The sequence below is a fragment of the Notolepis coatsorum genome, assembly GCF_963971535.1.
Source record: "Notolepis coatsorum genome assembly, chromosome: 4".
Classification (NCBI taxonomy): Eukaryota; Metazoa; Chordata; class Actinopteri; order Aulopiformes; family Paralepididae; genus Notolepis; species Notolepis coatsorum.
Window position 1 is genome coordinate 74,245,487 of NC_140168.1, and position 24,223 is coordinate 74,269,709.

The 24,223-nt window shown below is 41.9% G+C and overlaps 1 protein-coding gene across 6 annotated transcripts in view; it reads left to right on the forward strand.

Annotated features, from left to right (window-relative positions):
* akap9 (A kinase (PRKA) anchor protein 9) overlaps positions 1–24,223 on the forward strand; it is a 276,424-nt gene that overhangs the window by 11,897 nt on the left and 240,304 nt on the right. For all 6 annotated transcript variants that reach the window (XM_084313669.1, XM_084313670.1, XM_084313671.1 and 3 more), the window contains exon 2: positions 18,626–18,904. In XM_084313669.1, coding sequence (XP_084169795.1) covers positions 18,626–18,904 — 279 coding nt within the window. The remainder of the gene's footprint in view (positions 1–18,625; positions 18,905–24,223) is intronic.

Below are 24,223 nucleotides of genomic sequence, written 5' to 3' on the forward strand. Positions count from 1 at the left end.
TAAGAGTAAGAACCTACCAGCTTGTATTCAATGTCTCTTTCAACCAAGAGAAGGAAAGTATCATTTAAGAGGGTTGTGTATTCTTAAAACATGTAAAAAGGTAAGAACTAATGTAAAAGCTAGACGTGTTTCAATCTTGGGAGTTAAATTGTGGAATAGTCTTAGTGACGGGTTGAAGTTGTGTACTTCTCAGGGGAGATTTAAAAAGGCCCTGAAGGAAAAAAAAAATTCAGGAGTACAGTTTTGAGTAAAACATCAAATTTGTCTTTTTTTTCTCTTAAAAAAAGAATGAAAAAAAATAAAATTATATCTTGCTGCATATTTTAAATGTTTCTTTCTTATATTAAAGTATATTTAGTTTTTAAGAATGGTAAAGGATAGGCAAAAATAAGCATGTGCTTCAGCCTATTCCTTTTTTCGGTCATTGAGTTTGGATTTTGTGTGTGAGCTTACTTTGAATATGTACATTTGTGATTTTTTTCTTTTCCTTTTGAAAGTCGACAACATGCGTGTTTTTGATTTATCTGTAAACAAAGACCGAAAATAAAACTATTCATTCATTCAAGTCAGGAGTATATTATATTGATAGTAAATTTACTGAGGATGGACAGATAATGTTGATATTTAAACATAAAAAATACAATACATAATAAATGCAACATAAAACAATTGTAGGAACGGTTTGGGAGAGGAAGGGGTTTTAGGTTGCATGTTGTGAGTTCCAAAGAAATTTACTTAAAGTTTAAAGCTCAATATATCAAAACGTGGCACTTTACAGTGAACAGGAGGTCTATTTGTATTCAAAACAATAGATTTTTTTAATTTAAATGTCTGGAACAGCTCAAAAATAAAAATGTCAAATGATATTTCCGTTGCTTTTTTTGAGTTGATCTAAATGTTACTGATTGTGTTAAATGGGTATATAATATCGTCTCTTTTGATATTTTTATTGGTTTTTTAAAAGATTTTTCACATACAGTTACTTACATTACAAAACACACATTGGGACAGAAGGGGGGGGGGGGGTCCTCCAGTTCATCTATGCCGTCATGCCAGCAAAAACAGATCAAAAAGAAAAACAAGCAAAAAAAGGAAATCTAACCCAGACAGGCACTGCACAGTACTGCACTTGCCTCGAGCCCATTCACATGTAGGCATACATATATATACATATATTATTTTTTTCCTATCCAAAGTCTGTCCATACAATGGGGCATTGGGCCTTTAGAAGGATCTGAGAAATTGTAGCAGGAAAGTAGTCCAATAGTGGGGCCCACACATCCTGAAAGGAAGCGTTGTTGCCTCTATGCATTGCACAGAGTCTTTCATGGGGTAGCACACCGAAGATCTCTCTGTACCACATCTGTATGGATGGAGGCCTATCCTTAATCCAGTTTATCAAAATGCATTTCCGGGCTGAAAGCAGAAGTTTATCAAATAGTTTGAATTGTAAGGGTGTCAAATTATTTTCCTTTGATGGGAGTCCCAGTAAAAAAGCTCCTGGATCCTTCTTTATTTTCACCTTGAAAATGTCGCTCAGCTCACGTGCCACTTGGCCCCAGAACCTGGATATACACTTACATTCCCAAAAGTAGTGATAGTAGGTGCCCAGATCTGTTTGACATTTAGAACATAATGGAGATATTGAACAGTCCATTTTGTTTAGTAACACAGGTGTGATGTGTAATCTGTGAAGAATTTTATATTGTGTTTCTCTTAGTCTGTTACAAGTATAAACCTTTTTAACTGAGTCAATGGCCTCCTGCCAGTCGTCTTCAATATATTCACTGTTAAAATCTCTTTCCCATTTGCGGAGGGATGGTAACTCCTGTGAGTCCAATCCAGTGAGTACAGCAGTGAGTAAAACGCCGAGATGAAATGTGATACCTTACTACAGTTGGATAAGAAGTTTTCTGTTTTGCTGTAAAGGGAGCCCATTGGCGTTGGCAGCTGTAGTGAGTTAATAAAATGTCGTATTTGCAAGAAACCAAAAAAATGTTCTCTTGGGAGGTTAAATTGTGTTTGCAGTTGCTGAAACGACATCAACACACCATCCCTAAACAGATCCCCCAATACACGAAGCCCTAGTGAGTGCCATAATATCGTCTCATATCGATCGCAGGCACCTGAATCGAATCGTATCGTGGCAGACTTTGTGATATCGGCAAATATCGTATCCTTGTCCAAAGAATCGATATCGTATCGTGATGAAACTGGTGATTCCCACCCCTACTTTTGAGGTGATGAAATCACTGCGCCCAGGCAGCAGTGGTTTGGTAAAAAAAAATTCAGAGTATATATCTTATCTTCTATATAGCTTAGAAAACGAAAATGTCAATTTTCTTTCTTTCTCTCTCTCCATGTGGTAAATACACAGGTATTTGGAGTGTATTTCATGACTGTTGGGAACTAGGCTACACTGGCACACCTACTTCCAGTGAATTACGCTAAGCTAGGCTAACAGTGTGGCTGTTCCCTAAGCCTAATTCATGCACAGAGAAGAAAAGGGTATGTATCTGCTTGTCTAACTCCAGGGTAGATGGCAAATAAGCGAATTTTCCCAAAAAGTTGGCGTGTTCCTTTAAAGCTCCCCTCCAGTCATTACATTATTATTATTTTCAAATGTCTTCTTATGGTTAACTCCTCTTGGGAGGCATGACTTTGACTATACAGATTATTTGTGCAGAACCTGTCACCAGAACACAATAGAGTGCCCTTTTCACATTCTTCCCCTGGAAAGAGATCACTTCTCTGTACTTCCCTGAAATCTCAGTTGCGTGTGTGATGTCACTAAGACGTTGAACCTCTCATGGTCCAATATGTGTTAACTTCACATCTTTTAGCCTCAGCAAACACAGAAAGAATGTCTTGAAAGAATATAAGCTGCTGACTTGGATTTCATGGTAAATATATCAATGCTTGTTGCAATTGTTCATATTCATAGCTCTTTGCATTCTCAATGAGGGTAAAGGTGTAGAAATGCTGCTAAATATTTTTCAGTAGTTTATTGAACAATCTGGTGGTAAAATAACTTTTTTTCCCAATATAGAATGTTTTTAAGGGTTGAAATACATCCGGAGGGGAGCTTTAAAAATGTTCACCACAGCTGAGTGTCTAGACATTCTAGCTGTGTGAAAGGGATTATCAGAAAGAGAGAAACGCATAATCCTGGATTAAAGATTAGATGCTGGTGAATTTGATTCATGTTGATGCTAATCTTCAGACTCCTGCTCCAGGGCTCTACACTAACTTTCTTTTCCAATTAGCACACATGCTGCCAAGTTGTAAAACTTGTAGCACACAGACATTTGTTAGCACAATTAAAGTTACACTTTATTAAAACCTCTTAAATGGGAACTATTTTACTATTTCTTTCACTATTTGGGCACTTTTACACAATTCCTGTGAGTCTATGGAACACCTCTGTAAGGTTTTTTTCAAAAAAAATGCATTGTTTTGTATTTCTAATAAAGTACTCAAAAACAGCATTTTTCTACCTCAAGATCTTAAGCCGTTTTGAGGCTGGGCTCCAACCACTGTGTGGCCTGGTGCCAACTGCCACACCAACTGCCACATTATTATGCAGCTGAGAAATCTCTGACATCACAGATATGCACATTTTCAGATGACTCAGTTCAGTGAGGGTGAATATTGTGAGAAGAAAATTGGAAGAATGCGCCAATATGAGAATTAGAGACATAGATCCTATTAATATAAGTCCACATAGCTAGGAAACAATGCTAAACACTGAAAAAGGCCATTTATAAGATGGTTCCCCTTTATGCAAGGGCCCACATGTGAGCCCTTTTTAGGACGATTTGCCCACCGGCACTTTGGCAACCACTAGTGGCTGGGGTGTGCATATTTTGTAATACAATATATATATCGAATCGAAGGCTTATTCGTTGCCTGTCGATAGCCCTTTCAGGTGACAAAATCCGTTCAGCGGTTCTCGAGTTACATGCCGGTATTTGAGGCTTGTGCAAAGTACACGGTATTGCGCAAAATAGAAGCATTTCTATAGAAGCAGCTGGGAGGTGCGCTGTTTTAAGTGAGCGTGGATTATTGAATTGATTGATTGATTAATTGCAAATTTTATTACTGTCCGTCTTGTTTCCAACTGGTTAAGCTTGGCGACTCTTTTGAAGTCGCTCTCTTTCGAAGTTGGTTAAGGTTAGAGTTAGTCTTTAGAGCAGGGCGATAGACCACCAGCCCTGATTCCAAACTCTAACCTTAACCAACTTCGAAAGAGAGCGACTTCGAAAGAGTCGCCAAGCTTAACCAGTTGGAAACAAGGCGGACAGTAATAAAATTAGCAATCAATCAATTCAATAATCCACGCTCTCTTAAAACAGCGCACCTCCCAGCTGCTTCTATGGAAAGTAGGTTTAAAAAATATATATAAAATTCCCTTTTATAGGGCAAAGAAAACTTCTTTTCCCCCCCTATAGGGCAAAGAAAACTTTTAGTTTTTGTTTTACCTACTTTCTATAGAAGCATCTAAGAATGAAGTTCTATAGAAAGTAGGTAAAAAAAAAGAAAAAAAGTTGGACGTGTTAGTTTGTTGGATGTCTTAGTTGAAAGACAGTTGGATGTGTTAGTTTGTTGGATGTCTTAGTTGAAAGACAGTTGGATGTGTTAGTTTGTTGGATGTCTTAGTTTAAAGACAGTTGGATGTGTTAGTTTGTTGGATGTCTTAGTTGAGAGACAGTTGGATGTGTGAGTTTGTTGGATGTCTTACTGAGAACAGTTGGATGCACTTCCGAGCTGCTTCCACATGGAAGCAACTTATCTATATTTCTTTTGGGAACTACTTTTTCAGCGGATGGTTTTTTCAATAAATCTTCAATTAATGTGTGTTTATTGTATAGTAATAAGGTTGGATGAATGCGCCAGTTGTATAAAAGCCATTACACCACCTGCAGTCGTGGGTTGTGAGAATTAGACCATGCCTAGGGGGGTCTAACGGCATGGTCTAATTCTCACAACCCACTCCTGCGCGTGATGTAATGCTTTATTCACTCACACATTCACACAACGATGGCAGAGGCAACCATGCAAGGTGCCAACCTGCACATTGGGAGCAATTAGGGGTTAAGTGTCTTGCTCAGGGACACTAAGACACATTGAACCTCTGGATTACGAGGTGACTGCTCTACCTCCCGAGCCACTGTCACCCCAGTAAAATGTCAGCGGGATGAGTTGTGATTCAGGAAGGAAACTTTTTTTGTATCAGATTTTATTGGCCAAACTTGGGAGAGAAGGAAGAATACTTTGAATACAGCCGAGTTGTAATCTGTATTTATGTAATCTGTATTAGGTAATGATATGAAATGTAATGTAATAATGGAACAGTATTTTTGATGTCTTATAAACATATGAGGGTTGGGAACAAGAATCAATCAATCATCACTCACGATTAAATCTAGAAGAATGGGTGCTGGATCCTAGGAAGGAGAATCGATTTTCAAATATTTTAAATGGATTAGTTGATGTGAATATCGTTTTGTTTGAAAATATATTTTCCCTTGTTTTTACCGGAACCTACAATGTGTAGTGTATTGAGAGGGTACCTTATTAACTCTTACACTGCTGAACGGCATGCTGGGTACAGCTAGCTAGTTAGCCAGGTAGCATAACAGTCTGTTAACAGCTGGGAGAACAGAAAATAAAGATGAAGAAAGAGAGCAACGTTTTGTACGTTTGCCATGTTGTTTCACTAAGTTCACACATTTCAATCATTAGTGATGTACTGTTCAGAATGAATGCTTTTCTTCCCAGAAATACGCTAGCTTGGCCCGCTAGCGTTAGCTAGGGCTGTCTTAAATACTTCGAAGCGTCGAAGCTTTGTTCGATGGCACAAGCTTTGAACATAAAAAAAAATCAAAGTAAAAAAACAAATAAAAATAAAATTAAAAATGTTGCCTCCAAAATCTTGCGCCTCCATTCCAATGAAACGAAAGTAAGCGGCGCCTTCCCGCCTCCATTCCAATGAAACGAAAGTAAGCGGCGCCTCGACTCCACCTCTCTACAACAAGCACGTGGAGATTATCTGTGTTGAAAACAACAAGGACATGTGCAGCAGACATGTCGACGAAGAAGCGAAGCAATGCCGTTTGTTATTTAAGACTATGTCGGACAGATTGTGTTCATTGTGCTGCTTTTTTAAAGTGTCCCGACCCATATAAAAATATGTCTTAATAAAACGTGCTTAATTAAGTCGAATTCTGCCTTTGTCTCTATCAACTACATATAAATATTTATATAATTGTTTGCTTGATAGACGAAGGTTGCAACATAATTATGTAATGTCATGTCGTTGGCTGTGAGAGCAGCCCCACTGCACCCAGGCAGCGCAGCCGAGTGAAGCTTCAAATTAAAATCGAAGCTCGGCCCGAAGCTTCGATTGCCAAAAAAAGCTTCTAAGGTCAGCCCTAGCATTAGCAATGACAGCAGCCAGCTAACTTGTTTGTTGGATTAGCTCATGTTTGCTATTAAGTAAAAACAAAACCATACGTTAACGTGGAAGCATACATTTAAAGCATCAACAATGAAACTTTTGGAATGAATGCTTTTGTTCCTGGAAATAACGTTAGCCTGCTGCGACTTGCACATATCTAGCTGTTTGCAATGGTCTCTCTGCCTCTAACCTTTTGAATGGTCTCTCTGGTCTCTCTGCCTCTAACCTTTTGAATGGTCTCTCTGAATGGTCTCTCTGGTCTCTCTACCTCTAACCTTTTGAATGGTCTCTCTGAACGGTCTCTCTGCCTCTAACCTCTCGTCAGTGTCACCACACTAGCTCTTCCTTGGTGTGTTTCTGCCATGCGGCGCAGTCGGCCCCAGTCCCCGGGCTACACGAGCGAGCGTTAGCACTTAGCGTATGGTATCCTTGGCGACAGGGACTATCTCTGGCAATTGGTGTGACACCTGTGACCCCACTGGGAGGAGGGCCCGTGCTGTCAGTCGTCCTGCTCTGTTTAACTCTGCCGTCCCTCTGCCTGCACTGGCTGCTGCAGACACTCATACATAATGGAGAGTGCTGATATTACTGTCCAGGCTGTGTAATTAGCGCCCACGTTTCCCTGGTGGCATTTACGCGCGCGCGCGTGTGTGTGTGTGTGTGTCAGTCAGTCAGTCAGTCAGTCACTAGAAAGGCTTCAAATTAAAAGTATAAAAATAACATAATTATTTTGTACGTAATTACAGTTTCACCGTCAACACAATTAAAGGCCATACCTCTCTCTGTATGACAACGCACACACTGCTGCTACTTACACTGTAGAATAATTAAAAGAAAAAGTATTTATCTGTTTTTATATACGTTTTACAAATCTACTACAGCTGAGGAGCTGGGAAAATGTATGTCTGAATATATGTACATTAAAAAAAAAGCTGTGACAATAAAATAATCTGAATCTCATCTCCAGATATAACTTTATAGCTACACATAAATTGTATTAAATCAGACAATATACCTCTCTTTATGGTCTTAAAGCAGACGATATACCTTGTAGCTTCTAAATGCGTAAACGAATGACTGCTGGAGAAAGAAGCAGAGGAAGGTTGACCCGTATCGGAGGTGAACATCCATATTAAATTGGGATGTTCTGCGTCTCGCCGTCTAAAAGTAGATCTAGAGTTGTTGCACCTCAAGGTTAAGGAAAATAAATGGACGGCGAGTGTAATCACAATGGAACCAGATTAGGAGAGTCTTATGTGCCTGTAATCCCAAATCTGAAACCTCTAGTTTGCACAAGAAACCTCTCGGGCCATTCAGCCAAATGGAGCGGAGAGGAAGATGTGAATGAATGAAGTTTATTTTTCGGTCTTGTTTACAGATAAATCAAAAACACACTTGTGTGGAGAAAAAAGAAAAAAATCACAAATGTACATATTCAAGGTAAGCTCACACACAAAATACTAAATCAATGACCGGAAAAAAGCAATAGGCTGAAGCACATGCTTATTTTTTGCTTATCCTTTACAAATTCTTAAAAACTAAATATATTTTTAATATAAAAATAAAAGAAAAACTTCAAATATGCTGCAAGATATAATTATTTGAAAAAGACAAATGTTTGATGTTTTACTCAAAACTGTACTCTAACGCTATTCCATAATTTAACTCTCAAAATTGAAATACATCTAGCTTTTACATTAGTTCTTACTTTTTTACATGTTTTAAGAATACATAACCCTCTTAAATTGAAATTCAGTTTAATTTCACAGTCGGTAGGAACACCACCAAAATACCATACATTTTGTTTTGTTTTCATTAACACATTGGACACCCGACATAAGACGGGTTAACTCGCCGAACGTTGGGCGCCAAACCCAAGAAAAGTCAAGTTTTCATTGTTATTTCTTTTATTCAATATTTCCCTTCATAATTCATCCATCCAGCCTGATGTTATCATTGGGAATGGGTCTGAGATCGCAAACGTCCAATACCGCCGCCTAACGCCTTGCAGCCGCTATTGCACATCCTTGGAATCTCTCTGGCTCAGGCTGTATGTCGGTCCGGGTTTTCCTACTCGGGCAGGACAAGTATTTATAACACATGGATTGGGGAGACTCGAGCACCGCCGGTTCATGTGTTTTGGTGGATTATCTTGGCAACACGGCCGACATCAATACTTGGAATGGCGATCAGATAATTGGAATATTCTTTTTGCAGTACATCATAGACAAGGTAAGGGCTATATGCAGTGCCGTCTGGGAGAAATGCGAGGCCCTGTGCAAGATTTAAACGCGAGGCCCCCTAAAGGAATACAGTCAACCTATTTGTCTTTTTTGATTATCTTTCTTCCCCTGTTTTTCCCGATTTTTCTCCCATCCCACCCTTCCTGGTTGTTGCGCACTTTCCCCTACTGTTGGTCCGGGAGACCGGAGACTGTCGCATGGTTTCCTCTGACGCATGTGCAGCCAGCCGGCAGGCCAGCCTGGCCACGCAGGTTCTCACCGGGGAGAGTGTAGCGTGTGGGAGGCCTATAGCTTATTCCCAGCGGAAGAGTGCTGCAGAGTGCTTCCGCGTTTTCCCTGATTGGCTGCGACACGCCCCGCGGCAGCCGCAGAGCGGAGCGGCAGAGCTTGCGGCATTATGTAGCCGTAATCCCAGATGTTTTTCATTTGACGCTTAGCTCAACTGGCAGTGCTGCCGTGCTGTGGATCCTGCGGTCCGTTGGTGACAAGTTCGATTCCCTTCAATTTAATTTTTATTTTTTTTTTAACGTGCATTCTTTCGCCGGTTAAGTTTAGGCATGTTAACTTTAAGCATTGTTTTGGAGTTGGTTATGGTTAAGGTTAGGCATTGTTTCGGAGTTGGTTAAGGTTAGAAGGGTTAAGTTTAGGCGCTGTTAAGGAGCTGGTTAAGGTTAGAGTTTGTCTTAGAGAATGGCAATAGACAGCCTATTTCCGCACTGTAGCGCGAGGCAATAGACAGCCTATTTCCGCGCTGCAGCTCTCTCGCGCTGCCGCGGTCACATGGGCGTCATGGCCAATCAGAGAAAACGCGGAAGCACGCGACGTCGCGACGCACTCTTCCGCTGGGAATAAGCTACACGCGTGTGGGAGGCCGCACTATCTCTCCCTAGATCCTACCCTTGCTGAGCAGGCGCCCCGACCGAACTGTAGGGGTCGCTGTCCACAACGCCCAGGACCCACCCTTCAGCTTTCCCACCCTCTAATACTGCCAATTGTATTAGTGTGAGCGGCCAGCCAAGCTGATAGCAACGCCGGGAGCTGGATTCGAACAGGCGAATCCAGCTTCTCCGGCGTTGGTGACGAATGCAATCTCCGCTATGCCACCTGACCGCACACGTCAACCTATTCTTAAATAATAGCACAGATAGCTAGCCCACAGGCCACAGCCAACACAGATAGCTAGATAGCAGCTTTTTATATGCGTGCAGATAGGTGACGGTGACGGACGCACGCTGCCTGTCGCACTCGCAGGTCGCAGCAGGCATAGTGAGGCAGCCGGTCTAATGTGAAATATATATAATAACTAAGCATGGATGGATGTAAGTCACATTAGACACCTGTAAGCTAAACTAGATTTTCAGTCTGTGATGGAAAGTGATTGTTAAATAACATTATATTTATTTAAATTTGTATATATAAAAAAATAAATATATATAATTATTATAATTTATTTTCTGCAAGCCCCTAGGGAAGCGCAAGGCCCCGTGCAATTGTACTGCTTGCACACCCCTAGCGGCGGCCCTGGCTATATGCTATCAATATTCAATATTGCATTGATCCGATAATTCCTTCCCCGCGATTGGAGCGTGTCTGTAATGTACTGTATAACATATTCCGTTGGTGATGATCGAAGCATAGAAACCCCCCCCCCCACCCTTTCAGCATGCATGCATGATGAAACATAATATCGATAATCTAGTGTTGATTTTATATTGATTGTTGATCCAAGCGAGGAATGGCATGATTTATAGTGAAATGCAGTAAAACGCTGTTTGGCTGCGTTTCCTGGGATTACACAGAATTACTCTAAAACTATATTCATATTCACCACGGTATAAAACGTAAATGTATGGATGAAAAAAAAAATCTGTTTTTTGCAACTTGACCGGAAGAAACTCACTGACAATCGACTATTAGATCCATTGCTATAATATTTAATATAGTTTGAGCACTGCAAACACCGGCATGTATCCCCATTCATTACAGCGCTGGCACACACGGTCATATGCCCACGGCGACCTCTGGCGCTGAACCTGTTAACACATTGGTTGCCTACAACGAGATTTCTTGTTATTGGCCGCCATGCGTTGGTTGCCAATAACGAGATTTCTCGTTATTTAATCGTTATTTCTTTTATTAGCGATATCCATACATTTTTCATCCGTCCAGCCTGACGTTATCATTGGGAATGTCTCTGAGCTCGAAAAGGGCAAATACCGCCCGCTATCGTCTCCCGGATGGTAATGCACATCATTGGATTGGATTGAGTGAAAAAGTGCATCAGAGAAAAACTCCGGTCCAGGGTTTCCCCATCTCTGGCAAGCAGTGTCTGTTACCAGATTCACTGGCGAGGCTCGGAGCAGCTTCCGATTATGTGTTTCGGACTATAACTTTGGATCAATAAACGCGATCAATATTTGGAATGGCGATCAGGAATTGGATTCATCTTTTTGCAGAACATCTGATCTGAGTTAAGGAATCTATGTTACCAGTTTTGGGTTAATCAGAGTTGTTTTTCACAGCGTTCACAACGTGTGTGTGTGTGTGGCGTTAGGCGCCGAGCACGGCACGAATAAATGATTTTTCAGCCCACTTTTGTATCGTGCATAAGAACACAAATACTCTCGATAATCTAGCGTTTATTTGAAAACGATTCATAAATCAGCCGGAAAATGACAACGTGTTTTGTGTATTCCAGTAAATGGCTATTTTCGCGGATTTCTCTGGAATGACTAGAAATCTCAAACTATACTCTTTTCAAAATGGTATAAAACGGAAATGTACTGATGAAAAAACAATCCGTTTCGTACATGTTGACTGCAAGCAAGTCATTGATAAACGACGGGTGTATTAGACACAGCCATAATTTAAGATGGTGTTTAATCGCTCGCAAATGTGCTCATCCTCCCATTGATTAACGTGCTGGCATCCAAGCGATAAATCGTCATATCCGGCTGGCAACCAATGTGTTAAGAGACAACTTATCCCTATCAAACCATTTCTTTAACTTTATCATTTCCCTTTCTACCGTTTTCAATAATTCTTTCATGGGTGGCTAGGTGGTGTAGTGGGCAAGGCGCTCGCCATCAACGCTGGAGACGCTGGGTTCGAATCCAGCTCTCGGCGTTGCTATCAGCTTGGCTGGTCGTTCATACTAACACAATTGGCAGTGTTAGGGGTGGGAAAGCTGATGGGTGGGTCCTAGGCGTTGTGGACAGCGACCCCTACAGTTTGGTCGGGGCGCCTGCACAGCGAGGGTAGGATCTGGAGGGAGGTAGTGTGACCTTCCACACGTTACACTCGCCCGGTGAGAATCTGCGCTGCCGGCTGGCTGCACATGCGTCGGAGGAAAGCATGTGACAGTCTCCGGCCTCCCGGACCAACAGTAGGGGGGAGTGCGCAACAACCAGGAAGGGGGTTGGGAATTGGCATAACGACTAAAAACAGTGGGATGGGAGAAAAATCGGAAAAAGGAGGGGGGAAAAAGATAATAAAAAAAGAATAATAATAATTCTTTCATGTCCTCTCCTGAACGAAGTAAATTAGTATCATCAGCAAACGTAACAATTTTCTAAATATTCGATACTGTAAAAATGTCATTTAAATAAAGTATAAATAACTTGGGTCCCAATACGGAACCCTGTGGAACACCACAAGTTACTCTTCTAAGATGTGATTCTGTATTATTAATGTTTACATATTGAAACCTATTATTTAAATAACTTCTTAACCAATGATGAGTGACACCTCTTATTCCATACCGTTCCATTTTCTTTTATAAAAGCAAGGAATGATCAATTGTGTCAAATGCTTTATGTAAGTCAATAAATACACCTATTGTGGTTTGTTTTTCATTAATTGCTGTTGATATATTTTCCACAAAATCTATCACTGCTAAGGATGTTGATCTATATCTTGAATCCATGGTTTCACCCTCTTTTTAGGATTTTGTCTGCACTCCTTCAATGGACAATGTCGGTCGTAATATGACAAATTTACCCAAATATGCATTTTATGCTTCATTGGTATCCTCTACATAAACCTCCTGCCAATCATGACTCAAAAGGTCTGCCTTAAGAGCCAGTATTGCTTCTGGTGATTTTATTCCTAACCAAATTGTGTAACCTCTAACCTATTTATTCTTATTTTTTATTTATTCTTCATTTCAAACACAGCAAAGACAGGCAAATGTCCACTTACATCAGTGACTAATGTTCATTAGATTTAATCAAATCAATATTGAAGTCGCCACAAAAAAAATCACCTTATGCATTTCATATAATTCAGAAATCTTCTTATTAAATTGATCAATACACGACCCTGGTGTTCTGTAAATGCAACTAATGAATATATTTCTGGATTTTTCAACATTGATTTCAATGGTTACACATTCCATCAAATTGTCAATAACTGTTGTCATATTTTCAATAACTTTACACTTAAATTCAGACTTCACAAACAGGGCAACACCCCCTGCCTTTTTGTTGACCCTGTTTTGCCAAAACATTTCATAGTCCTCTAATCCCCCTTGAAGTTCTTTATTACTTCTCAACCAAGTCTCAGAAATTGCTATTTCACTAAACCTATTCTTAAACTGTTGAAGGTACTTTTAAATTTGACCTCTACTATTGAAATGTATCACTGAAAACCCCTCAATTTTCACTTTTGAATTGTATCACTGAAAACCCCTCAATTTTCACTTTTGAATTGAACTTGTCTTCTGAATTATATTCACAATTCAAATCAATGTTCTGCAGAAGTGGATCTCTGGACTCTGGATCAATGTCATCGTCTAACTCATAAAGTTTGGTCTTGAAAGTCAAGACTTTAAATCTGTGTATTCACACATTGTCTCATGTCAGATTATTTTATTTTTTTACCCACTTTTTCTCCTCTTTCCAATTCTCCTTTCCCTGTCCTGATCGTTGCTCGCATGTGCCCCCCACTGACCCGTTGTAGGGAGGATAGAAGCCCATCACATGTCCCCTCCGATACACGTGGAGGCAGCCAGTCACATCTTTTCACCTGCCAGCGCGGACTCTCATTGGCGTGTAGGAGGCTCACACTGCCCCCGCCATTTCCTGCCTTTGCTGTGCAGGCGCCCTGACCGACCTGTAGGAGTCGCTGTTTACAACGATCAGACTACCACCCATTGACTCCCCTCCCGCTAACTCTGCCAATTGAGTCAGTATGACGGCCGGCCCAAGCCGGAGGCAACGCTGACAGCCGGATTCGAGACCGGTGTCTCTAGCGTTGGTGACGAGCGCAATGTCCGCTGCGCCACCCAGCCGCCGCTTCATGTCAGATTTTTAACTCACAGACATTTCACAACCCACCCAAAATACAAAAGAAAACAGAAGAAACGTATGACCTTCCCTAATCCACCACTTAGCCAAAGCATTTGTTATTTTCATTTATATTGATCAAGTTCTTTTATGTCTCTAACAGCTATTACTTTGGCCTGTTCAGGTGTACCATTCAGCCGTATCATTACTCTACAGCAGTGGTTCTCAAACTGTGGTACGCGTACCACTAGTGGTACTTGGTGGTACTGCTGGTGGTACTTGAAAACATTTCCAAAAAAGCTAAAAAAAAAGCAATTTTTTTTTTTTTTTTTTTTTTTGCAGTCAGGCCACTGAACTTAGAAGCAGGCCAGGCCAGTGTTTCTGGTTGCGGCAGCACGATAGTTAGATAATCTAAGTGGGGAACAACCAGGAGATCACTGTGACAGAGAGTAATGCAGTCTAAACAGTCATAAATCTTTAATTCAACTTCAGCCCTGATCATAACCATTTATTTTTAGATTTCTTGTAATGTCAGATAAAAAATGAAATACTCCCACTTTTCTGAAAAGAGTTGGTGTTAAATCTGACATTACAAAAAATCCATCAAAATATGTGTTGCTGCTAATCATTGACACATGCCTAGACTGTAATAATCCCCCCAGAAAAATGTACTTTGCATTTGATATAGGCCTATTGTAAATATTTAACTTTTTGTGTTTTTTTTAACAATAATTTGTGATGCCATCACACAAACTGGCATTTAAAGGGTAAACATTCAAAAATTTATTGAATATGTGTTTTCTTTTCTTTTTTACAATAATTTGTGATGCCCATCACAAACACTGGCATTTAAAGGGTAAAAATTCAAAAGTTCCTGCACCAGAATGCAGGAAATTAAGTTTTTGTAACAAAATAATTGTGTGTGTGTGTGTGTTGTGTGGTGTGTGGTGTGTGGTGTGTGGTGTGTGGTGTGTGTGTGGTGTGTGTGGTGTGTGTGTGTGTGAGAATGACGGACAATTGCTTGCTGTGTGAGCAGGGAGCTAAATTAACTTTTTGACTCACCGGCCAGTGGCGGGTAGATGGGAAGAATCTACCCGCCAAGCATATTTCTTACCCGCCAACTTTTTTTTGATAACTTTTTTTTTTATTATTATTTTATATAGATTTTTTTTTAATAAAATATATATATTATATAATCATACTTGTGATTGTGTTATCTGCGAGACATCGCCACCTCGCTGTCTGCAAACAGCTCCACTGTCTGTGTGTATACTCGAGTGGCCTCCAGCTCCAGCAAGGATTCTCCGGGGGTGCAGCTGGACCCTAAATGCTACATTCAGCATGCAAAAGAATTCTCCGGCGCTGCACCTGGACCCTAGTCAGCAGCCCTCACTCATGCGATGTAAACCAGGGACTCGAATACGCATGTTGTTGTTGTAGGACATTGATGTCAGGAGCTTTCTGTAGCTACTGCTGGATGGCGTTGGGACAACGCCTCAGTGAACTATTTAGTTTACTGCGACATTTCGTAGTGACTAGTTACCTAGCCAACGGAGGTATTATGCACTGGACTATTGCTGGAGGATTTGTTGATGTCGGGAGCTATCCGTAGCTAGCCGGCTGGATAACGTTACACAATGCCTCGTGTATTAAACTAAGTGAATAGTTGACTGGGTCATTTTGTAACGGTACGTTATCTCACGAAGGTCCCACACTGACTAGACTAACGTCACAGTGAGGCAATAGCCTCTGTTTACATGCAGGCATACAGGGGTAGGAGCAGCAGTGCTAACTAACGTCACGGTGACTCGGAGGCAATAGCCTCTGTTTACATGCAGGCATACAGAAACAGGTGGGGAGGGGGTAGCAGCAGCAGTGCGCGGTGCGCGCTTCATGTCTGTGCTGAGACAGCGAGTGAGAACTCCGCTAAAGAATTGGATAATGATTTTCGGTTTTCACATGACTATTTGATTGCCCGTCACACGGCGCTCAGACGTCTCAGTGGGAGGCGCCAAACGTAAAAACTGAGCGCAAATGGCGGGTGGCGCTCTCTAGTTTCGGTCCCTGTGTGTGAGAGAGAGAGAGAATTAAGTACATTTGCTGAAATACAGTTGTTCTTAATTTTCTCACTTGCTATGTGAGAATGTTAGTTATTATGTTCTCAATGCCCCTTGCATTGTATGAGTTGTGTGGAAGCGTTTGCTAGTTCTAGTGCTATCCCTTTGTACATTGTGGCTGTGTCTGACAAAATTAATGGTATTAGGAATACATTTGCCTCCTGCGTGAACTGTGCATAGCTGAATAGACTGTATTTTAACGCCGGTCATATGGTGGTACTTGGAGAGCCAGCTACGTTCTCAGGTGGTACTTGGTGTAAAAAGTTTGAGAACCACTGCTCTACAGTTCCTTGTCCAAGTGTCCTGGATTCGAGTAGCCTTTCGCAGGATACTAGCTTTTCTTGCAATTTCACAATTTCTCTTTGTGAGATGCTCATTTACATATACACCTGTATCCTTCAATTTTCTTCCCATCCGTAGCACCTCAATTTTATGTTTTCTACTCACAAATCTGATTATGTTTGGCCTGTTGTTTTGTCTTTGGGTTGATTTTGCCTGTTGATTTGTCTTTGAGGAAGGGTGTGACAAACAGCTATGTTTCTGCTGTCCAAAGGGATGCGTTTGCTGTTGAAAGAAATTATAACTTGCTGTTCCAATGAATGTTCTCTTGGTGCATCCTCACCCTTCCTGTCCCCTGCTGAGGCCCTTGCATAGCTGCGGTGGGTTGTCTCAAGCCCAGATATAACCATGTCATCCACCCTGGAGTACTGTTCCAAATCTTCCACTCTTCTTTCAAATTCTTCAATTGTCTTGTCTTTCTCCTTGACTACAGCCTTGAGTTGTCGCACTTCATCAATTAGATCCAGTAGGCCCGTCGTTTGTTTAGATACCTTGGTCAGTTCCTCTGTCATGTAGTTCAGAGACTTTTTCACCTCTTCCATTTCTTCGGCTAGTTTCTTGGTAGCCATTTCTTTGGTTTGTGATAAACACACACTGTGGCATGTATCAAAAGTAGCACCAAAACTTCAGAAAAGCAGAAAATAGTCACCCAAGTTCAATCTCAATGTCCTTGTAAAGCTTTAAACTTCACTTGTTAGCTTGGATGTAAAGCCACTTTCAGGATTTTTGATGGATTGTCATTTGTTTGTTAGAGCCAAACACAGTGCATATTGATCCTTGCATCAATATAGACAACTTTGTGTTTCAAAGCCCCAATCTGATTTATTTTGACCATATCAGTGTGGGGTATTTATTTATTATTACACACATTGTTTGTGAGTTTGATCTGTAGATTGATTTTAAATTGTATTATCAATCTGTTCTACTCCAGTGTGAACTAACATTACAAACATCCCCATTTGTTTACATTTGGCTCCCCATTTGTGTACATTTGGCTCCCCGTTTCTTTACATTTGGCTCCCCATTTGTTTACATTTGGCTCCCCGTTTGTGTACATTTGGCTCCCCGTTTGTGTACATTTGGCTCCCCGTTTCTTTACATTTGGCTCCCCATTTCTTTACATTTGGATCACTGTTGGTGCCGTGATTATAACTGATGAAAAGCCAATGATTAAAACCCCATAATACCCTAAATTTGATTGTTTAGTGGATGTTGTGATTCACTGTAGTTTAATAAATAGTTTAATTGTAATCCATTTAGCTAGGAGCTGTTTATAAGATTAGCATTTGGCGCACAGCGAGAAGCTAACAGGTTTGACCCTATAAGGTGAGGGAGGAGGAGAAGCTAACAGGGTGGACCCTATAAGGTGAGGGAGGAGGAGAAGCGAATAGGTTTGACCCTATAAGGTGATGGAGGAGGCCGTCTCATGGAAGCACGCTATGTTTGGCTGGAGTTTTACCAAGCGGTGTACCGCCATTGTGGGTATTTATTTTTGTAACGGTTTGATCTCTTTTGTACTTTAGGTAATGAGTTAAAGTCATTTGGTTCTTTACCGAAGGCTGAGAAATGTAAGTTCAAACAAAACAATGGAAAATTAGACGGAAATTAAATTAGGGTGTAAGAATTGCAGCAACTACAAAATCCAACCAAAACCCAAGGCAAACCACAGTAAGTGTATTGATGGTGCTCTGCCTTGGTTTCCTAGAGATCTATAATGTCTAATAATATTTGTTTGTGGATATTGCAACAAAATAATACTTTCGGGTTACTCGGTTACTAATCTATTTCAACTTTTAAAACATGCAGATATCTATAAATAAAACAATGAAATACAAATAAAATGTTGTAAGATGTATTTAATAAGTGTATTACCACTTTTCTACCTGTAACACATTTGGCTGGACTGTCAAACTTTGAAGCCATTTTTCTCAGTTACTGTGATTAGCCTTTGTAGGGCAGAGCTGTTCTTTTAACCCCTTTAGACCTAAAACGCCTGCTAATAATGCAGTATATAGCCTGTATATACACACAAATGTGTTTCCCGGTTTTAATGGGTTAAACGACGGCACCGACAAACACGTGGCTCTTAATGTCTTTTTAACCTACAAGGTGTGTGTTTTGATGCAAACCGTATCGGGCTTCTTCTCTAACCTTCTTCTTCTCCTCTCCTCTCCTCTTTAGTTAGCAGAGTACCGCCAGAGGAAAGCCCACGCCGACTCCCAGAAGAAGCTGAAGAAGAAGAAGAAAAAGAAGCGCGGCGAGGGAGATTCGGAGGGAGACTCCCTGGGCGGGGGGGAGCAGGAGCGGCCTGTCGAGGAGGAGGAGGAGGTCCCTGGTGGAGGAGGAGGAGGAGGCGGGTTAGAGGGAGGTGATCAGGACCCGCCCACCACAGAGTTTACCTTCGCCAGGACTCTGCGCAGTGGAGAGACCGTCAAACATGACCAGACCTACACCATAGAGGTAGGAGAGACCGTCAAACATGACCAGACCTACACCATAGAGGTAGGAGAGACCGTCAAACATGACCAGACCTACACCATAGAGGTAGGAGAGACCGTCAAACATGACCAGACCTACACCATAGAGCAGGGGTCGGCAATTCAGTTCGGCCTTGGGCCAAATCTTTTCCAAGCCATTATATGGCGGGCCAGAACAAAAAACAATGGCTAATTTAATAAATTGATAGTGAAAATGTTTTAACTCGGGAGCTCCAGTAGCTCACCATGTACCTCGACGCGGAAGCGTCGGGGAATACCGTGCTGCGTCACGGATCTGGTTGACTCCGAGTTCGATTCCCGGACCCGCCATCATTTGCCGAATGTCTTCCCCTGTTCTCCCTCCCATTTCACCCTGCATCTGTCGGTCATGCTTGACCAGAAAAGCGATAAACGCTAAAAAATGAAGTTTAAAAAAAAAAAAAAATTAAAAATGTTTTAACTCTGACAGACCACCTTATAACTAACATCAAGTCAAGTCAAGAGTTTTATTTGTCACGGCATACAAGTATACAATGAAATGCGGGGGGTCTTGCCCGCAACGATGTGCATAATACAATAGCATATCGCCCCAACAGGTCCACGGAGGACGCCATAGCCCATGTGCTGCACACAGCAGCATCACATCTGGACAAGAGGCAGGGGAACTATGTGAGAATGCTGTTCATCGACTACAGCTCAGCATTCAATACCATAGTCCCCTCCAAACTCATAGCCAAGCTCAGGGACCTGGGCTTGAACTATGACCTGTGCCAGTGGGTCTTGGACTTCCTGACGGGCAGACCCCAGGTGGTAAGAGCCGGCAACTGCACCTCCTCATCCATCACGCTCAACATAGGGGCCCCCCAGGGCTGTGTTCTGAGCCCCCTCCTCTACTCCCTGTACACACATGACTGCGTAGCACAGCGGAACAACAACACCATCATCAAATTTGCTGATGACACAGTAGTGGTGGGCCTGATCTCTGCCAACGACGAAAGGGCCTACCTGGAAGAGGTAGAGAACCTGTCACAGTGGTGTCAGGAGAACTGCCTCTCCCTGAACGTCAGCAAAACAAAAGAGATGATTGTGGACTTCAGGAGGTCGGGGGTCAAGGACTACAGCCCCCTCAGCATCGACGGGGCACCGGTTGAGAGAGTGAACAGTTTCAAGTACCTCGGAGCCCACATATCCGAGGACTTGACATGGACCACACACATTGACAGTGTTGTGAAGAAGGCACGACAACGCCTCTACTTCCTCAGGCGCCTAAGGAAGTTCCAAGTCAGTCAGAAGATCCTTAGGAACTTCTACTCATGTACAATAGAGAGCATCCTGACCGGCAACATCACCTCCTGGTTTGGGAATAGCACTGCACAAGACCGTAGCAGACTACAAAGAGTGACACGTTCAGCCGAACGCACAATTGGAGGGGGGCTTCCCACCCTCCAGAACATTTACAACAAGCGGTGCAAGGGGAAGGCTAAGAGAATTATTAAGGACTCGAGCCACCCGAACAACTGCCTCTTTGAACTGCTGCCGTCAGGCAAGCGATACCGGAGTCTTAAGGCGAGCACAGAAAGACTCAGAAGGAGCTTCTATCCCCAGGCCATCAGGCTGCTAAACGAACAAAAAATCGCTAAACGAACAATAATCACTATGCAACAACCATCAAATGCACACAGCACACACACCCACACACTCACTCAAACAAACAACACACTGCAGCACCCACTCTCCACACTTTAGATCACACAAACACACTTACACTTTATATTTATTGATAAAGGATTTGCACTACAACTCGTACACCTACTGTGAATTGTACCTAAACTGCACCTCGTCCATTTATGCCTTGCACTATATAGTATTGTATATTAGTACACTGCACAGTATTGTATATTGTATGGTAACTACGTCTACGAACATTGTACATATGTCTAAACTGAACACTGACCTCTTTTTTTACTTCTAATTTTTACTATGTTTTTATTTCATACTTATCTTGTCATGCACAGTCTCTGGAGCGCAACAGTAAGAAGCATTTTGTACAAAAGTATTCTGTACTTCTGTATGACAACTATTAAAGAAACTTGAAACTTGAAACTTGAAGTAATATATAATAAGAATCCAATAGAACGACATTGTGCAATAAAACAAGTAAACAAAGTAGGGCATATCGGTATATGTACATAGTTATTTACAGAGCATGGTAGGACATGCTAGGTCCTGTGGTAGTGCAATACACTGTTAGCTACGGATGAGGCACTGGGTCTTTATGTACACTGTTATACAATCTATATTATACAATCTCAAGTTATACTATACTATTCTTAAAGTGACCTTTCCTTTTGTAAAGTGGCCATAAGTGTGAGCGTGTGCAGCATGAGTGTGTGTGTACTCATGTTAAAGTGGCTGCTAGTGTGTGAGCGTGTACAATGTGTGTGTGCTCATGTGTGCGGAGAGTTCAGTGTTCAAGGCTCTGATGGCCTGGGGGAAGAAGCTGAGCCGAAGTCTCTCTGTCCTAGTTGCTGGTGTTCGCAGGCGTTTGCCCGACCGCAGCAGCATGAACAGGCTGTTGTTGGGGTGGTGAGGGTCTTTCATTATTCTGCAGGCTCTGGATTTGCACCTCTTGTTGTATAGGACCTGCAGGGGTGGTAGTGCAATACCCGTGGTACGCTTTAAATTTTTTTTTACCTTTTTTCTTTTCATGCCAACGTTCACACGCACAATATATGCTTACCTAGGATTTGACTTGATTCAACAACAAAGCAGTCGGAGCAATGGCAAGCCGAAAACTGTCGAAATTGTAGTTATTTGAAGTTTGGATTATTTTTTTTCACGACTGAGGTAGGTAAATTAAATTTCTTGAGACTAAAGTACAGAAAAAAGGTACCGTTGGGTACCGGTATCGATTCACAGGTACCGGTACCGTATCGGTTCAAATGTGAAAGGTACCCATCCCTAGTGTCTATGTGTGTTGTCCATGTCAGATCCTCTGAGATGTGGACCCCCAGGTACTTGAAGCTGCTCACCCTGTCCACGGTAGCTCCGTTTATCCTCAGTGGTGTGTGTGTCTCCTGCTGTCTCCTCCTAAAATCCACGATCAGCTCATTGGTTTTACCAATGTTCAGGAGCAGGCTGTTGTCCTGGCACCAGCGTTCCAGTACCTCAACCTCCTCCCGGTAGGCCTTCTCGTCATTGTCCGAGATCAGCCCCACCACCACTGTGTCGTCCGCAAACTTCACTATGGAGTTGGAGCTGAACTTGGCCACACAGTCATGTGTGTATAGTGAGTACAGCAGGGGGCTCAGAACACAGCCCTGGGGGGACCCGATGCTCAGGGTGATGGTGTTGGAGGACCCCCCCACCCTGACCGCCTGTGGCCTTTCACTCAGAAAGTCCAGTATCCAGGCGCTCAGAGCGGAGCTCAGACCCAGCTCGATCAGCTTGTCCACCAGTCTGGTGGGGACTATGGTGTTGAACGCTGAGCTGTAGTCAATGAACAACAGTCTCACATAGCCCCCCTTCTGACATACATGTGGCAGAGGCAGATAATGGATACAAATAAACAAGCTGCATATGTGGCATAATAAACTGTAAACTAGCAGTTTTTTCTACTTTCCATTATTATATATAATGCATGTTTGCACTGAACATTATACCTTTGTCTTTTTGCCATTTTATTATAAAACCAGAGACGAGCACATCTCTCTATCGATCTATCCTACATTTTGCGCAACCAGCTGTCTGACGGCCCATTCTGTGGAGCGGACTGGACTATTGAGAAACAATAGGAATTTTTCCATTGGTTCTCCCAGTCCACTGTAGAATATTTAATGTTTTGCAGCTTTAGAGGGTTAAATGCCAAATTGTATTTTTTATTTAGTTAATGAATGTCTCGTTGTAATTCTTATATACCTAATGTAGCGCGTCTTCTTGAAGAAGCTTTTTTTGCTCCGATTTGACGTCGGTTTAATTGCATTGTTACTGTTCACAGTCATATGTGGTGCCGTCACAGTCATATATTATAAGTAAAGATAAAGTTCGAATGACTTACTGAACTGCTTTTTTTTTTTTTTTTTTTTTTTTTTTTTTTAACTTTTTTTTTTAGTGTTTATCGCTTTTCTGGTCAAGCATGACCGACAGAAACAGGTTGAAATGGGATGTAGAGCAGGGGAAGACATTCTGAGAAATGACGGCGGGTCCGGGAATCGAACTCGTGTCCCCCAGATCCGTGACGAGCACGGTTTTCCCCGACGCAGAAATAGCGCCGAGATATGCGGTGAGCTACGGGAGCTCCCTCTGAACTGCTTTTTTTATTTCATACCATACAACACTGCTTGTTTGCTATTTCAGCACCAGGCGCTGTCCACCAACTTTATTCATGTTGAGCAAGCGCTACATTGCACCTCGCTGCCTATAGCCTACCTGTTATTCACTCTCAACATGGATAAAACAAAGTATAATAAGCATTCTTTAGGTGGTGGTAGTTTCTCTGTTTGGACATTATAGCTTAAATATATAGCCCTAGAGCCTATAGTCGGTCTGATATTATATAATAAAATAAAATCATATTCTCAAAATAATCTGACTGGCCAGATATTATTTCGCCCCACGGGCCGCCTATTGCCGACCACTGCCATAGAGGTAGGAGACATTGTCAAACATGACCAGACCTACACCATAGAGGTAGAAGAGATGGTCAAACATAACCAGACCTACACCATAGAGGTAGAAGAGATGGTCAAACATGACCAGACCTACACCATAGAGGTAGAAGAGACGGTCAAACATGACCAGACCTACACCATAGAGATAGGAGACATTGTCAAACATGACCAGACCTACACCATAGAGGTAGAAGAGACGGTCAAACATGACCAGACCTACACCATAGAGATAGGAGACATTGTCAAACATGACCAGACCTACACCATAGAGGTAGAAGAGACGGTCAAACATGACCAGACCTACACCATAGAGATAGGAGACATTGTCAAACATGACCAGACCTACACCATAGAGGTAGAAGAGACGGTCAAACATGACCAGACCTACACCATAGAGGTAGAAGAGACGGTCAAACATGACCAGACCTACACCATAGAGGTAGGAGACATTGTCAAACATCACCAGACCTACACCATAGAGGTATAAGAGACGGTCAAACATGACCAGACCTACACCATAGAGGTAGAAGAGACGGTCAAACATGACCAGACCTACATCATAGAGGTAGAAGAGATGGTCAAGCATGACCAGACCTACATCATAGAGGTAGAAAGAGATGGTCAAACATGAC